General features: G+C 31.7%; 3 protein-coding genes and 1 long non-coding RNA gene across 4 annotated transcripts; 2 read left to right on the forward strand and 2 right to left on the reverse strand.

The window, feature by feature from the left end:
- Nucleotides 1-410: 410 nt before the first annotated feature.
- LOC138349362 (uncharacterized) lies at nucleotides 411-5,517 on the forward strand. Its single transcript, XM_069299686.1, has 5 exons — nucleotides 411-576; nucleotides 2,805-3,007; nucleotides 3,692-4,504; nucleotides 4,617-5,129; nucleotides 5,197-5,517. The coding sequence occupies exons 1-5, from the start codon at nucleotides 411-413 to the stop codon at nucleotides 5,515-5,517; spliced, it is 2,016 nt and encodes a 671-aa protein (XP_069155787.1).
- Nucleotides 5,518-5,868: 351 nt separating this feature from the next.
- On the forward strand, nucleotides 5,869-6,885 carry LOC138349047 (uncharacterized). Its single transcript, XR_011221577.1, has 3 exons — nucleotides 5,869-6,329; nucleotides 6,477-6,612; nucleotides 6,839-6,885. It is a non-coding gene; the product is annotated as an uncharacterized lncRNA (long non-coding RNA).
- A 1,860-nt stretch (nucleotides 6,886-8,745) lies between these two features.
- Nucleotides 8,746-11,540, reverse strand: LOC101257777 (uncharacterized). The gene is made up of 5 exons (XM_026031464.2): nucleotides 11,326-11,540; nucleotides 10,929-11,028; nucleotides 9,988-10,538; nucleotides 9,305-9,915; nucleotides 8,746-9,186 (listed from the first exon to the last, which is right to left on the reverse strand). Exons 1-5 carry the CDS (start codon nucleotides 11,510-11,512, stop codon nucleotides 8,746-8,748), a joined length of 1,890 nt encoding a protein of 629 aa, XP_025887249.2. The 5' UTR covers nucleotides 11,513-11,540.
- A 4,997-nt stretch (nucleotides 11,541-16,537) lies between these two features.
- Nucleotides 16,538-17,807, reverse strand: LOC101261527 (LOB domain-containing protein 15). The gene is made up of 3 exons (XM_004240834.5): nucleotides 17,490-17,807; nucleotides 17,072-17,327; nucleotides 16,538-17,000 (listed from the first exon to the last, which is right to left on the reverse strand). Exons 1-3 carry the CDS (start codon nucleotides 17,501-17,503, stop codon nucleotides 16,617-16,619), a joined length of 654 nt encoding a protein of 217 aa, XP_004240882.1. The 5' UTR covers nucleotides 17,504-17,807; the 3' UTR covers nucleotides 16,538-16,616.
- Between the last annotated feature and the right edge of the window lie 272 nt (nucleotides 17,808-18,079).

An 18,079-nucleotide genomic window follows, 5' to 3' on the forward strand; every position in this document is an offset into this window, starting at 1 on the left:
GTGAGTGTGAGCGTTGCATCAGATTCCTGATCCTAAGTTGATAAATCTACGTGTGCGAAAATGAAATCATTCTTTGTGCGAGGGCATGTCGATACTTTTATTGAAGCTTGAACTTGCATTAGTACAAGTATTGTGAGATAAAAAATCTTTGGTAATGTGTGTCTCAACTTGAATCTTTGAGTATACAATTGAGCTATGAATGAGTAGTTTGAGTCTTGTTGTGTACATTCATGATTGAGTCTCGTGTAACACTATTTGAGACATCCTGTTTAAACTGATGAACTTGAGTTTTACTTGAGGACAAACAAAATTTTAAGTTGAGGGTGTTAATGAGTCCTCAAATTGGACTCATCTAGACCTTGTTTTAATGCAAATAGTGTCTTCGATTGTATATTTTATCTCGATATCTAATGAAAACTTCTATGTTTCAAGTACTTGAGGATCTGGAAGGAGCATGGACACTTAGGCGCAAAATAAAAGCAAAACGGAAGAAAAGAGATGAAGATGCAAAGTGCGCATCACCAAGCACATTTGGCGATACATCGTACAACAAAGTTCCGGCTTCTGTTATATCAAGTAAGCCCTGAAGGAAGTGAATCAAAAGGCAATGAAAAGGAGTAGTCGGTGCTTTGCCGAATAGTTCCGCGAAGTAAAGTTATTCCGTTCAACGTTATAGCATGGATGGATATAAAGACAAGACACAAACAACGCGAACTAGAGAAAGAGTGAATCGCTGAATCACTCGGTGATTCCCGACTAAAGACGTGAAATGAATCCAACACTACTAAATCTTGAAGTCTATAAATACTGAACTCTTTTATTATTTAGATATAGAAATTAAAAGAGTAAACAATATAATTTTCCAGTTTCACTTTTAAGTATATTTTTCTCTAAAGTTTTGAGAGGGTTTTTGGGGAAGTTTCTTCTTCCAATTTCGGAAGTGGTTCTTCTGCATTAACCTTTCTTTGCTAGTTTTAAGGTTTAATCTCTTATACCCACTTGATTCATTTATCATTTTAACTATATATTATTGCTTGACGTGTGCCTAAAAATCCCCTTCTTGGGGTGTGATTTAGCAAATATGTGTTGATATTATTGTTGAGTGTTGCTTGCTGATAGGATTAGATGCATTTTAGTGGTGATTTCACCTAGTGGGTGTGGTTTAATTTAATCGATTTGTATTTGCAAATACAAATTCACTCGTGTGTTTTCAGCTTGCCTGAGAGAGAGGTCGCAAAATCAAGACCACTAGACTGATTGCCTAAGGAGTGGGTCAACATAAAGTTCAGCCCAAGAGGGTTAACCCTAGTCCCATATCCAAGCACCCTCTGTCGAATGGTCATGATGTGGGTAAAGCGTAGGCTGGTTAGCTTAGACGAGTTGGTGTCCGAGAGGAACCCATTTGATGTGGGGTAAGTTGCTCGAGAGGGAGTTTACTTTCACCTAAAGCTTAGCCTAGTATCCATTGTCTTGCAAATTTTCCTATCGAAAGCATGTACCCATTAGTCTATTTAACATATATTGCAGTCACACCCCAAGAACTTTCCCATACTTTTTTTCTCCTTTGTTTTTGCTAATTTTATTACTTGTAAAAAAAAACACCCTATTTGATATTTGACACTTTTGTGTCACAATTTGAATTTAGTTTTGTTTAACTCAAAAATGTCTTAAACTATCACTATTTAGAACAGGATTCTAAGTAGCTATTACTTTCACTACCACTCTCTTGGGGCACGACCCCAACCATTGGTTGAGTTACTTTACTAGCTTCGATTCGTAAACATGCAAATTGTAGGTTAGTGTCATTGATCACGAAATATAAAAAAAATATACATATTGAAACATTACATCACATCGCACACTAGGACATACCATTCTCGTCATTACAAATATGGTGCAAAATTTATATTTGATAAGAATGTTTTTCCTCAAAATATGAGCACAAAAGATAACATGATTTCTCAATTTTTTTAGAAGAACTAAGAAGAAATTAATCTTGACTGCTGAAAATTAACGAGAATTTAGAAATTTCTTATATTTTTTGGCTGGGTAAACCGAGGATCAGCCATAGGGAGTAGGATTAACGGAAGACTTAGATTTTGTGGAATGGACAATGACTCCTCTATTCGTTTTGAAAATTGTAAATGCAGACAAGCAAGGAGCAATTTGGAATTGGCCACCCATATTAACGGATAATATGAAGTAAAAATAACTTAAATACACAACTATAATTTTTATATTCTCTAATTTTCCCTACTTTTTTTAAATATTACATAATTCCCTATTTTTTTTATTTTAGTATAAGCTTTTAGATACATTACACTCTCTCTCCTATAATACACATTTACCAATTTTAATGCCTATTTTTTCTCCATTAAAACACTCAACCTCTTAAATCAGTTTTTGAATTTTAAATTTTTTCCATTTAAACACTCAACCTTTTAATCATCTTTTTAATTTTGAATTATTAAATTTAATTAAATTTAAATAAAAGAACAAATTTTGAAATTTTGAATTTCAAAATTCAAAAAACATAGAAGCAGGGTTCCACTGCATTCTACCGTTCTTACCAAAGTCACGTTGCGCTTCTTTTTTTTTCCTTAATCGTCTTCATCCCTTCATAAATTTGAATCTTCTCAACCCAACAGATTTTTCTATTTTCTTCTTTTTATTCTTAATCCATATTCGACTATTTCTTCCTAATATTGAATCGTAAGAACCCAGACCCTTTTTATAGTTAATCCATCATCAATTCATATATTCTTCTCTTTTTCGTTTTTGTTAATTGTTCTATTACTTCATAGTAATGGATCCGTCAATCAATAGAAGGATATATGATTCCGATGATGATAATTGGAAAGAAAATAGGAAAAAGTCTTTGCATGATCCTATGAATCTTCAAAAGGATTCAAACAAAGACCATGGAGAAACATCAAAGGTTGTAAAAATACAACCAAAAAGGAAAAAAGAAGCAGCAAACACTGTTGTTAGGCCTACATTGTCTCGGGTTAGTATATTGGTACTTAAAAATGGTGTTGTTTAAATTAGTAAAATTTTTAAGGAATCAAGTGTGCTTGCTGATACATTTTAAAAAGGGTGTATAGTGTTTTAGATGGTCAACTGATACGTGAATTTGTTGTGTTTCATAATATTTTATATGTATCATTAGGTTTTTGAAAATTATTATAATGTATCATTCAATAAGTGTAGTAAAGTATAATCTGTGCTTGATGATACATGTTGAATCTGTGTGTACATTGTTTAGTAAATGTAATGATACATGTAGTAGCTATGTATCACATGTTCTGCATGTAGTATGAATTCCTGTATGATATCATGTATCAATAAGGTATTAGTTGTTTAGTTGATTTACTCATACATGTTTTGAAACTTGTTATAATGTATCATTCATTAAGTTTAATAAATGCTTAATCAGATATAGTTGATGATACATATAGATTCTTTGTGTATGTTGTTTAGTCGCTGTTTATGATACATGTATTAGACATGTATCACATGTTATAATGTTTTATTTAATTCAATGATACATGTTATAGACATGTATCACATGTTTTTCATATAGTATGAAATTCTGAAAACTGAAACCATGTATCATTAAGTTATTAGTTGTTTTATTTAGTAGTTATATTTCTATATCGTTTTAATTTGCGGTTTTATTTTCAAATTGCAGCCACTGAAGTACAAGATTAAAAAGATACCAACACATCCCATAAGGTTTGCTGTCAACTTTAACAACAATTTCCTAAAGGACTTTGAAAAATACGTGGGGGATAATGTTATCCAAATGTTTAAGGATACAATTTTTGGACCCTTTTTAGACATATCTAAATGTAATTTTCAGGGCCAAATAACTAAGTGCTTATTGCTTTTAGAATTGGAACAAAGCAACCCTAATATGTTGCATATTAGACATTCCAACGGGTGTGTCCTGAAATTTGGTATAGATGATTTTGCATTATTAACAGGACTTAAGGTCAGAGGAAATACCAATGATTTCAAATACCCAGAACAAACTAATTGTATGCTTTTTAAAAAGTATTTCCCTGGTGCAGTCAATAGTGTTACAAAGCATCAACTAGTTCAAAGGTTTAAGATGGGTAATTGGGAGAGCAATCATGATGCACTCCAAATGTCTATACTGTTCTTTATTCATACATTTGTATTAGCTTCTATTGATAACACAGCGATATCTATTGTCGACTTTCTAATGGTTGAAGATGGTAGATATCAACATTTTCCTTGGGGTCAGCTATCATTTTTCAAACTAATTGGTTCACTTAGACAGGATTTTGACGTTAGTAAAAAGTTGTACCGATTATATGGGATGCCATATGCACTAAATGTTTGGATATACGAATGTGCATCCAATTTAAATTCAGAAATAGCTATGAGAGAACGCAATGTCATCCCAAGAATATGCAATTGGAGAGTTGTGTCTGAAAAGGCAAAGTTTGAAATGCTTATGTCCACCATTTTCCAAAAGGTAAAATTTTATTTTTGTATATGGAATATCGTTATTTATGTCTTTGTGATACATTATGAATTATTACTGTATCTAACAGTTAAATTATCTTATATGTTTGTGATACATTTAGAATGCATGTTCAAACATTGTCCCAACAGCAGAGGAAATTGAAGCTTTTGATATTGCTCAAGTTGAACATGCTCATTCTACATCAATACCATTAGTACAACCAAACGAGCAAGATGATTTAGATGATTTCTCCACAAAACCGCCAGAACAGTTATTGAGGACATATTCTAGAGTGTCTGATACATCTCCTCCACCACCGCCAAAAAGAAGAAAAAAATCGATTATTCAAAAAAAGAAGGTGTCAGAACAGAAACAGCCTGATCAATCAAATGTGTCTCCGACACCGGATGATGATGTACATGTTTCCATGTCAAGTCTGCCTCAACATTCGAATGCTGATGATGTACATGGTTCTGTTCCACAAGTGTCACCGAAATCGGCTGCTGATGTACATGGTTCTGTTCCAGACGTTTCTCAGAACCCGGCTGCTGATGTTCATGGATATGCAGATTCACAGAATGTCAACAATATAATTCCTCATATTGAAGAGTTGAAAGGATATTTGAAAACTTACGTAAGTAAATTATTTTGTAATTTTTAAACAAACTTTTATTTATCCTAAATGTATCTACAATTTTTAGGTTGACAAGAAATTTGAGGAATTGATTATTTTGATAAAAGCAAATCACTCCCAGCTGATGCAATCTATTAGCAAAGAGAACATCAATTTTCAGGCTGATACAAGCACATATCAGTCTGACAAACAAACATCTCAGCAAATACCGGTTGATCTCGATGATATGGGTGGTGTAGCTGAGGATGGTGGTGGTTTTTCTGGTAAAAATAGTGAGCATCATATCGTCGACGATGCAGGGGATGTCGATGTGGATGGTGTTGGTGTTGCCGTAAATGAGGGTGAACCAATAGTCACTGATCCAAAGGTAATGTTTATGATACAATGAGTATGTTGTGTATCATGCACATATAGTCAATGCTTTGTATCATGATCATTTTTTTTCTCATTTTATATTCTGTCATGTATCATTCATATTTAATCAATACTATGTATCATGTGATTGTTATCAATGTTACGTATCAGCACAAATTATATTAACAGTTTTTATTTCAAAACTGCATATTCAGGATGGTGACGCACATCAGTCGCACCAAGATTTAAATGAACATATCATGGACCAAGCCGTTGACGACAATGTTCATCACAACATCCCTCATGTGTTGCCCGAAAAAACAACAACATATTCATCGGTACATTTTTCAATTTTGATTTATGACACACAATTTCATTACACACAAATTTATTCTAAAAATCATTACATCATATTATACAGGATTCTTCAACTTCAACAACAATATCGCCATCAACTCAAGCAGCAATAGAAGCGCTTATCAAAGATTTGGGTAAAGATGCTACCAATGCTAGACCATTATATTCTTACGATCCAAAGAATATAACTAGCAGCCAGTACTTGTTGACCGACAGTCAATTACCCACTGAAATTCCAATAACGGGGATTGCTGTTAAAACTGATGCAGTCACTCCTGCGCATAGAAATAGAATGCCTTCGAGAAGGATTCAATCTCCATATTGTACTTCTCTTGGGTCAAGCGAAAAGGGAAAAGAGAAATTGAAGGATATGGCTCGACTCCGTTTCCCGTTCGAAGGATGTGGCATTGCAGATAAAGTTTCACCGAAACTGATTGAGGATTACATGAATTGGTTGTTGAGGGGGCTTCTAAAAAATCATAACAATAAGTAAGTTTTATACATTTTTTTTCTCAGTGTTAGGCGTAATCATTTTATATACAACTAATTCATTATACTTTGTTATATAAAAACTGTAAATAATTGAGTGTTATGTATCATGTGGATACATTGAAAACTTAAGTATCATATATGCAGGAACCCATCGGACGATAAATACAGATCAAGATCTTCTTCTTTTGGATTTACGATGATGGACTTTGTTGTTGCTTTTCCAATGAACAAGAATTGGTTTTATGCCATGTCACAGCCAAACAAGTGTTGGTCTGATGAGGTAAAATATTAAACTATTTATGAAATATGTATCAGTCATAACTATATTATAACGTCATGATACATTATCTATAAGTATCATACTATTTAATTAGCAATGATACATTATGTATAAGTATCATACTATTTAATTTGCAAAAGTATCATACTATATTCACATAATTATATTTTTTTTTATATTGTTTAGATGTAAATAATTTCTTACTCTGTTTTCATTTTGTTTATAGCACATCGATGTGATTTTTTACTACCTTCGTAAAAAATCAAAACTTTGTAGCATGGATCAATACAGATACACAACAACCCACTGTTTGTTCATGTCACATGTAAAAAACTGTTATGATAGATATTACATGGACGATGATGATGATAGTCTTACTACACAAGAACATATTGATCGCGCTTCAGTTGTATCTGTACATGAGAGGTCAATAATTAACATCATCAAAGGGTTTGGAATACCAGCTGCTTTACCATGGCATCTTGTAGATGAGGTCTACATCCCAATTAACTGTGATCAACAATTCCATTGGGTGTTGGCTGTTGTTGAGTTGAAAAACAGGTTGATAAGGGTTTTTGACTCATCAATTAGCACAAGGAAACAAACAATTCCTCATGAGATCAAGATGTTGTCTAAAATGCTTCCTTCATACCTACTTGACAGTGGTTTTTTTGAAGAAAATGAACGCACAAATTTTGCTGATTGTCAAGCATATAAAGACAACAATAATGGATCACTTCTGGAGCCTCAAGTTCCTTTCATGATAGAATTTGCACAAGACATCCCTACACAGGAAAGCGATAGCCTGTAAGTATCAAGAATTTTTTCAGTTGCCCTTTTTAATGTATCATTAAGTTTTTAATTTATTCTGTATTTTTTGTAGAGACTGTGGGTTATATGTTACTGCATTTGCCGAGTATATCAGTGACCAAATCAATATATCTTATGCTGATTTTAATCCTGATTACCTACGTCAAAGATATGGAGCATTGCTGTGGAGTTATGGAATTGAGAAGGCTAAGTGCGGATATGTTAGCGACAATGATGATCCACCAAAATCCAGGGGCGTAGTCACACCACCACCAGAAGAAGATTTAGTTCACATAGCGTAGCATTTCATGATAAAACAATGTTTTAATGTTATATTTATTATTTTTATATGTTATTGAACAACTATTTTTATCCTTTTTAATGTTATTTTTTTGGTTTTGTCAATTTCCATGAATATTTTTTTCACATTACGTAACAAATTTGTTTATATTGAAGATATAAATATCAAATGATAGACATAAACATTTTTAAATTTTTAATTAAAAATAGACATAATAAATATACTGACAAAATCAGGTTTAAATCATTTAATAAAGTATAATCAAAGTATTTATAATCAAACATAGACATAAAGATTTTTAAATTTTTTATTTAATCTAGATGATACACTGCCAAAACCAAATGATACATATGTAACAGAAACACACTAAAAATAACTGATACATTGGCCAAACCGTATGTATAATGTACAATATGTTACACTCTAATCCTTAAATTTTACAAGATACTTACGTAAATTGAATAGCATATTCATATGAATTGCTATTATTTTTTTAAAGGAAAGTTATTTACTGTATATTTCAATAAAAGCATATCAAAAAAAGCATTACACAAGTTAAATTATATAAATTCACATGATACATGATTTATAGTCATTCTAAAGTACTCAATAACATTAACAATATATTTGTATTTTTTATCTAATGGAGATGTATCATTGTGCAAACCAATGATACACACTAAAAGTACATGATACTTTATATAAACAATGTGTACAAAAAATACACAATAAATGTACATGATACACTAGATTAACCATATGTATCATGTACATTATGTTATCTTACTGTAGCATAAGATTTATATATTCAAAACAAATATTGACACAAGTATTTTTATCAACACCAATAATAAGAAAGTATTTATAATCATAAGCACGACTTCAAATGTAATTACCACATGTTTGTACGTTTATTTATCTAAACACAAAGTGTTCAATTTGCAGTCGTAATTAAAACTGAAATTCATTTGAATGTTTACGTGATAATTTATTCTTTATATCATAGAAACATTACGACAAATTCACTTCTCTTTTGGGTAGAAAGTACAAGTTCTTCTGTTGTGCCCTTCTTGTCCACATTGTCCACAACAATTTGTGTTCACCGAAATCTTTTCATCTGCATTCTTTCTTCTTCTTTTTCTTGGTCGTCCAGATGATCTTCTGTATCTAGGTGGATACACAGTTTCAGCTACCACGTGTTTAGGATCTGACCAATCTTTCTTATCTGGCATTGGCACCATTGGAATTTCATATGTTTTTGTCAACGCATCAGGCTTGTAATAATCAGAGCAATACGGATTCATATCGGTGACATTCTTTTTTTTCAATACAGCTATTGCATGTGAACAAGGTATCTCATCTAGTTGAAATCTACCACAACAACATACTTTCCGCTCAAAACAAACAATATATCTTCTTCCATTTTCATAAACCGAGAAAATAAACTCAGATGATGGAACAACCTGTGTACATCAAAAATTTTAAATATATAACTTTTAAAAACCAAATCATGTTAAAAAAAGCATAATGATACACAGAATTAGATATATATAATATAAAGTATCATATAATGATACATACCTCCATTTTTGAACTTTTAGCTGCGTTTATAATCAACAATTCCTCAAATTTTCTACCTAATGTGTCCTTTGTGTATGAGGCTACTTCTCTGTTTTTGCAATGCCAAGATCCAAAAAGAATTCTAACCTCTTCCAAGAATTCTAATATAGTTAATTGGCGTGCTTCAACAAGACAACCATTGATACATTCTGCAATGTTTGAAGTCATCATTCTACCTCTGTTTACTGTTGCATGAACTCTTGACCACTTTTCGTAACCTGCATATTCAAGGTACTCCTTAACCCTGTGATCAATTCTATCAACCTTAGCCATCAACTTATCAAAATCTTCCTTTCTATATGCCTTGGCCATAGAGTAGAATAGATCACTTATGGCCTTTCTGCTCCTTTTGAAGTTTCCACATACATTCTTCCAAAGATGCCAGATGCATGCATAATGAGGTACATCGGGGAACACAATCCTTACACTCTTCATGATACTCTCATTTCTATCTGAAACAACACACATATCTTTTCTATCGCCAAATGCATGTTTGAACTGTTCAAAAAACCATTTCCACGAACAATCATTTTCGGTGTCAACAACACCATATGCCAATGGAAATATGCAACCTGATTACACACACATTATATTATTTGATACTTAATATATAAAAAGACATCATTACTATAAATAAAAAATACCTGCGCCATCAAGTGTGCTTGCTGATACAAATGTCCCTTTGTAAGCTCCACTCAGATGTGCACCATCCACAACAACTACTGGTCTGCAGTATTTAAATCCCCTAATGAATGGTCTTAAGGCGATGAACAGATACATAAATTCATCCTCTTCAGTCTTATGCATTCTTATATAAGAATCTGGATACACAGTTTTTAACATGTGTATGTATCGCGGCATCCGTCTATATCCAGCAGATGATTTTCCTCTAATCATGGAGAGTGCACGTTCTTTAGCACGCCATGCTTGCTGATAAGATATTTCAACACCATAATATTCTCTAATATCATCAATTATATCCCTTGGTGTATAAATTCGTTTATAATTGACCAATTTTGGAGCTGTCACTCCACTTACAAATTCCACTGTTGCTTGGACTTTGGTTAATACCCTCTCCCTCATCGGACACGTATGTTCACTATTGAAATTTCTAACAATGAATATATCAGATTTTTTCCTGCACGACGCCTTCATAGTCCAACCACATTTGTCTGAAAAGCATACCAACACATAGCTGCGTACATTTTTTAAGCATATTAATACACATATCAAATACATCATATATAATATATTCAACAATAATGTTTAAATTAATCAAACAATGAATCACACAAAAAGTATCAACCAATTTTTAAGAAAAGTATCAAACTTTAATGAAATTTATCCACTATTTGTGATATGACTGTTTAAAATGATACAGTCCTTACTATATCAGTAGTAGTACTTTCAAGTATCAAAATACTTATTTCAATGTATCAAAAACAAATTCCTGAAATGATGATACATTAGATTATAAAATAACATATGAAACTTGCAGGTTTTCATATAGAACAGTAATGTTTCATGTACTAATTAAATTATAAAACAACACATGATACATTAAAACATCAAAATACTGTCATACCTTTGTTGATCAGACCTCTTCACTTTGCAGTTGAAGTTGTTCTTTATCTTATATTTCGTCATCACATCTACAAGTGTTGCTTTATCCTTGTATATCTGACCTGTCTTCACATCAACAATATCTGAATTTATTATAACATTTGCAACTCCAACTTCTGAATTTTCATGTGTCTCAAATAAGCTATTTTCAACTATTGCCAAAGCCTGTGTATCATTTGTTGTGCGTTCTACACACGTTATTTCTCCACTTCTTCCATCAAAGTTATGTACAGTACCACTATTCTTCTCAATTGTGTCAATACATAATGGATATATTGAAAATCCAGGCTCGTTTTTTTTCAGTTCAAAATATAGTTTAACACTCATATCGTTCTTAAGTTTTATCGGACAGGAGTTACCTTCTACAATGTATCGAATTTCAATTTCTTTCCTTGATACATCAATGTCCAACTCGGCCGCAATTGCTGCTTTGAGATTAGAAAACGAAATTGAATCTCCAACAACGATTCCATCAATTTTGTAATTTTCATACTGCAATTCGTTCACCCAAATTCCGGAATGTCTAATCAAAATCGAAGTATTCATCTTCAAAAACCCACTGCAACAACAAAAAAATTTCGGCAACTCCAATTGTTTTCTAAATAACTGATACAATCTTTGATTTTCAAATTATGAAATTAATATCCAATTAAGTGCTGATTTAATGCTGATTAATGATCTGTTACCACAATTTAAGCTGTTTTAGTAACAGCTGTAAATTGTCCATTTTTATCCCCTATTTTTTCTTAACAATTTTAAGTTACTATGTATCATTTACCATGTATCACAACTTTCTAAAGTATCACGGCTCAGCACTTTTAAGGGATTTTTTGTAATTAGTAAACTTGTCGGGACAGAATGTAATTATTGATTTACACTATGGGATTCCTTAAATTTATACTAATATGAACTATGTTTGTAATTTAGCAAGTATTTCTTTTGAGTTCAATTCTTCAGGCTACCGGTCTTGTATGGATGCATATTATATATAAATAAATTTAACATTTTTAAAAATTAAAAAAAAAATAATGGAGAAGGAGATGATATGTGAGACTTTTTAATTCGTTTTTGATTTTTTTTTTTTACATTCATGCGTGTCATTTGAGTGAATGCAAACATAAGGACAAAAGGGGTCAAAATTGTCTCTTTACAACGATATTTTGTGGGGCAATAGGACGTCTGCATAGTTAATGTGTCTTTTTAAATGTTCGAAACAACTTGTCACTTTATATATTTTCTCAAGAAATTTCTCTATATGTACAATTAAAGAAGGGGAAAAGTTGAATCATTTTGGTGGTTAAATCAATGACCATAAATTCTTGTTTAATTATCTACTTTATGAGTAATAATGTTGTTGATAATGTGGTCAAATGGATCACCATAATTCGTAGATTAATTTTATCCATTATCGATAGTGATGTTGATAATATGGCCAAATGGATGATCATAATTCTTAGGTTTATTTCCTCCTTAATGATTAGCATTTCTAAAAGTTTAATGTAATATTTATGACACCTTTTGATATTTCTAAATGTAATTCTATAAATTGTGATGTTGCGAATAATGTTAAAGACACTTGATAGAAAAAAAGTGCATTTTATACTGTTCCCCTTATCTTATATTTCTCTTTATATTATATTGTTGTTTTGTTCTTTTAAGTTTTACAACAATTTAGGAATACTATCAAATACAGTCAGTATATAGAGAATAATGTAAATACTGACATGCAACTCAAATTGAGAAACCAAGAAAGAAAGAAGAAGAATTCCGTTCGAGCAATGATGAAAGCTACAAAACCAGAGCACAGTCAGAACTTTGAACACAAGATTGAATGAAAAATCAATTGAAGCAAAGTAATTGGTTTAAAGTTGCCGAAGATTCACATACAAATATTATACATGCAAATTGAAATTTATTACATTCATTTTTGTCAAATTCAAAATCCATCCTTCATATTTTCTAGAATCTAACCAATTTATTGCATCTATGTGTTTCTTACTCCATATTAGTGAAAAGTCTAAGGAAAGAAGAAGTAGAAAGAACTCACCAAATAAGAAAGGCATAATACATATATTATACCCTAAACTTAGCTTTAAATTTTAACTTTGACTTTCAATTTTCATAGTGCTCAAACAGACACTTCAAATTTTAAATCAATAAACACATGAGTCCTATATGACACAATACACGTAGAACACCACGTACAACAAAAAATGACATGTAGGACATGTGTGTCTATTTATTCAACTTTATACAAATTCAAGTGTCTATTTGTGCACATTCAAAATTGAAGAACATAAATGTGATTTGAAACCAAGTTAAAGGACATATAAGAAAATTGAACCACATTATGAACTCAAAAACTATGAAATCAACAAAGAAGATGCCTGGCCTAATTTTCCCTTCCATGTATTTTAATAGCCAAGCAGATAATGTCATGTGTCTTATGTTGCCATTAGTACCACCAGCTCATGTTGTGTTCGTCCGGCCTTTGTTGGCTTATAAAATAGGGTTTTAATTTTTACATATATATATAGAGAGAGTCATAATGTATAACTCAATTGTAACATTAAGATTAATTTATGGGAAAATTATATATGATAACAAACGAATAATCTAAATTAAATGGAATAGCTAGAGTTTGATTTAATTGTGCTCCATAGCAAACATTAGCTAAAATTTGCCACCGTCTCTCTTCCAAAAATCTCGCTCGCCACTCTCCATTCTCGCTCGCCTCTCTCGCTTTATACACAGAAGTGTATAATTCTATTTCTGTTTTGTATAAAGCGAGAGAAAATTGTATATACACATGCAAAAATGTATATCTTCGTGTTATACACTTAATTATACAATTTACAAACATTTTACTTCAAATATTGCAGAGAAAAAGGCCAACGAATTATACAATTGCGAATTATATAATTGCAGTGAAATACAATTTTCTCTAGCTTTATACAACAGAAGTGTATATATTGTGTTTCTGTTTTTTGTATAAAGCGAGAAAAACATATATCTTCTTACTATACACTTATAATTATGCAATATACATACATTTTAATTCGATTCAACTGTATGCAAAACAAATTATACAATTGCAGCGAAATAGGCCAACGAATTATACAATTTAGGCCAGCGAATTATACAATTGTATATGTATAGCAAATTATACAGTTTTATGTTTGCTATGGAGCGCAATTATGCAAAGTTTGCTATAGCATACAAATATAAATTTTTTGTTTGCTATATGTGAAAGTTATCCTTAATTTAATTGTATTTCTGCGCTTGTTTTTATACTGGCACACTATTATAATTTACTAGCAAATTATAGAAAATGCATGTGTGTGATGAATACTGAATGGAAAATTATTTTACAAGGAAAAGAGACTAAAAAAAGTTTAGCAATATTTCAGCATTGAGATAGAAGACGATGTTCGAGTAATGAATTTATTTATTTTTTTCTACAGATTCAGAGATGCAATTGTCATGATTTTATATAAATAACTTATTAGTCGAAATTAGGAGGTCCAACTTTTGTTAATAATCATTTCATTTTTTTTCATGCCAATTACCTGGAACGTAAGGCTTCTAATTAATTCTACATTCTAATTATTCCTAGTTGATTAGAATAGTGATACGGTTGCAAGTAACTATCAAGAGAACTAGTGATGAACCGAATACATTATCAAAATAAAACCATAGCTTTCTCGTTATTGTCCTCCAGGATATTTACAGTGATTTAGGGTTTCAACTTGGTAGGATAAAATAATATCTGCATTAGCTTTCTATATACTTAAAAGCAACATGTCTATGCTATTTGGTATATGGCAAATTAAATATGGTGTTAGCAATGCAAGGACTTGTAATGCATGCATTAGCACAGTAAAGATATACAACTAGCCTTAAATTTTCTCCACATTCTTTCAACCATAGTTCCGGAGGGTATTTTTTAAAAATTATATGTGGAATAATTTTTAATTTTAGCATAACTAATACAACATTGTACTGCTGTAGTATTACTAATACACCCTATTCAACACTATTCTCATCTACGAAACAACCCCTTAATGATTACTTTAACACTAAATTGCATAAGAGAACATGCTTGACTAGATTTTTGCAAAAGCTTGAGTAGATATTAAGGTTGATCATACATTTTAGATATAAATTGTAGCTTAATAAATTAAACTATATATATATAACTTCACGTGGGGAGGGGATTAACTTGGCGTACTTGACCATTTGCTTTTGTTGTTTTAAAAATTGGTGATGGAATGTTTCAAAGCAGTTTCCTTCTACAACTTGCCTCATAAGAGTCACTAAAGATGAGACTTTGGGAGAAGTAAAGCTATAAATTAAGAATTATTTTCAATGGGGAAATGAATGTAAAGACAAGTAAGATGCCAACATCTTAAGCAACCATGACCTTAGACCAAATTCCATCAATTCTCTGCATTGGTTTTATACACTCTTGAAAGAGACTTACATGAGTGAGACATTCAATTTCGTCTTTGTATTACATATGTAATATGGTTAATTAGTTCATGAAGAAGCCTCCCCCACCACAACTTTTTTTTTTCTTTCTTTTTGAAGAGAAGAGCGGAAGTCTTAGTAACTCATCAGTTGGTTGATTACCTGAACGAGGATTTGTTTCCCCTCCCTAATTCCCCTACCCGCAATTTTAATAAATAAATCAAAAGGGAGTGAAGTTCCCTATAAGATTGTTTACATTATTATTAAAGGGTGCCTTTGGCTTCCTCTTAATGCATATTGAACTCCACACGCCAAGGAACACCTAAATTATACAAAAGACAAAATTAGCTGGCAGGACTACTGACCAGCTAACAATTCAACTACATTTTCGTATTTCCTTACTTTTAACTTTTCTAAAACTCAATTAATTAACACACCTTATGATCATTGTTACAGTTGCTAATCAGTTTCAAATCTTCAACATACAATTTAGATTAGATGAGAAAGCCCCTTAAAATGTCAAAACAAGCTTAATTAATAGATTTCAATATATGTACCTACGCCATTACATATACAATTTTTATCAATGATTATATATCTTAAATTTGCAAATATATTATTCTAAACTAAGAAAAAGTAATGAACATCATTTAATAACAAGATCAAGTAATTTTACACACATTTGAGATACTACCTTTTTGCTCCTCAAATCGATTTATATAAAAGGAAAATTGTAACTTACAGATAAATATTGTACATCTGAATCGAATCAAATTATTTCTGGTCAAAAAGAATCTCTCTCTAATAACAACTACAAATTGTTACTGTTCACTTTGTGTGATTATCATGGGATTAAACGAAAATTATTTATAGTTCTATGAATGTTGAAGAGGAAGTCAAGTCTTACCGTCTAGTGGTATTAAATAGTAGTTTCCACACAATAGCTAGGTAGGGGTTTCAATTATCACTAGAAATTTGTCCTTCACATTTCCTAGTGTAATAAAAATGCTATGAAAGATAATTAATGAGGAGAAATATATTTAATCTTTTTCTTTCTTTATAGTAGTGATTCATTGTAACATAAACATGGGTATGATAAACTTATTGTGCCATTAAAACAATTTATTGCTTATTGTACTTAATTTGATTCTTCATTTTGCAATAAGAATAATAAACAAATTTAGCCAAAATAGGATATATTATTCTCACTGGATATGTTGCTAAATTCAGTGGTGGTTGTTGAGGGTTGAGTGTACATGGTTGCATCATGAGTAGAAGATATCGTTGAAGGTAGAATTGTTACTGGTGGCTGTGGCTGTGGTGGTGGTGGAAGTACTGTGGCAATGGATACAGCTCCAGAAGATAGCAATGACGGAATGAGTGTAGTTGTGTTGTATTTTATTATCTCCGCCCTAATAACATTCAGCTCCGCTTGTAATGCTTGAACTTGCTGTTGTAGAGAAGAAATCGCTCCCATGCACCCGTACACCGGATCTCTTAACCGTACATTTGCTTCATAAACTAAGCTATTAGCTGTATCGGCTCTTTGGCTCTCAGGTACTTCCTGAATAATTATTAAATAAACATAAGATCTCTTTTTTTTAAAAAAAAAATGAATTGGTGGTACCTTCTTACCATTAGCATCTTGGAAACATTACTAGCACCAAAAACCTTGTGAACAGAAGCAAACTTTTGAGGTTCGTGAGGGGAAAAATAGGGAGAAAATGGACATTCTTGAGCACAACGACGTCTCAAAAGCTTACAAGCAGCACAAGGCGTTACAGTGTTTAACGTTGTGTTTCCTGGAGGCACCAACATATATCTTCTTCCCATCTGCGAGTAGTCATCTGCTTCCCTCTTTATTTTTTTACCTATCTCCTCATATCGCTCCCTGACACAAATATTGTAAAAAAGTTAAAACGAATTCAATGATGTTTAATAGAAAACATATTGGATCTATGATAACAAAGGAAAAGAGAACCATTCTTGCACAAGAAATTAAAATGGACATTTTTTTATTTATTTTTGTGTGTGTTTGTTGGTTGATGAATACCTTTCTCTTGACATTCAGGCATACTATCTGTATACGGAGCTAAAGCTAAAGTAGATTTAAGCAGAGAGGAAAAAAGGGAAAGAAGAGAAGAAGGAAGTGTTTGGATTGGAGGAAGAACGAAAGAAATATTAGTGTGAGATTTGGGGGTAGGGAGGGTACAAAAGAGTGCTTAAAAGGCAAGAAATACAATAAAAAGTTGGTCCAGAGTATACTACTACTTTTTAATATATACAAACTGACTAATAATAAGACCCCCACTAATATAATTAATGAAGTGGCCAAGAGTATTTCCTTTTTGTTCATAACTAGTTGTGGCCCTCTCTGGCTCATGTACGAGGATTCACTTCATATATAGGATTTATTCAATCATCACGGAAAACTCCCTCAATGACATATGAAGGAAATATGTCAGTTTAACTTAACTTCAGTCGTGATCTATATTATTCAATTTCGGATGTACATAAATAGTTACTTAAATTTATATAAAATTAAATAAGTAGACATTTCTATTCTACATATGTGGCGTAATACAAGTAGGATGCCACATATGATACAATATTGTTATGTAGGATATCATTTAAGACAAATAT

Source organism: Solanum lycopersicum, chromosome 6 (genome assembly GCF_036512215.1).
Source record: "Solanum lycopersicum chromosome 6, SLM_r2.1".
Taxonomy (NCBI): Eukaryota; Viridiplantae; Streptophyta; class Magnoliopsida; order Solanales; family Solanaceae; genus Solanum; species Solanum lycopersicum.

Excerpts from the sequence above, each read along its gene's own strand:
- LOC138349362 (XM_069299686.1), top strand. The coding sequence starts at position 411 with ATGAAAACTTCTATGTTTCAAGTACTTGAGGATCTGGAAGGAGCATGG. Across the intron at positions 4,505-4,616 it reads TGTCCACCATTTTCCAAAAG|AATGCATGTTCAAACATTGT; the intron begins GTAAAATTTTAT and ends TGATACATTTAG. Across the intron at positions 5,130-5,196 it reads AAGGATATTTGAAAACTTAC|GTTGACAAGAAATTTGAGGA; the intron begins GTAAGTAAATTA and ends TACAATTTTTAG.
- LOC101257777 (XM_026031464.2), bottom strand. The coding sequence starts at position 11,512 with ATGAATACTTCGATTTTGATTAGACATTCCGGAATTTGGGTGAACGAA. Across the intron at positions 11,029-11,325 it reads AATTCGATACATTGTAGAAG|GTCAGATATACAAGGATAAA; the intron begins GTAACTCCTGTC and ends ATGTGAAGACAG. Across the intron at positions 9,916-9,987 it reads AAGCACACTTGATGGCGCAG|GTTGCATATTTCCATTGGCA; the intron begins GTATTTTTTATT and ends GTGTGTAATCAG.
- LOC101261527 (XM_004240834.5), bottom strand. Across the intron at positions 17,001-17,071 it reads ATGTTTCCAAGATGCTAATG|GAAGTACCTGAGAGCCAAAG; the intron begins GTAAGAAGGTAC and ends ATAATTATTCAG.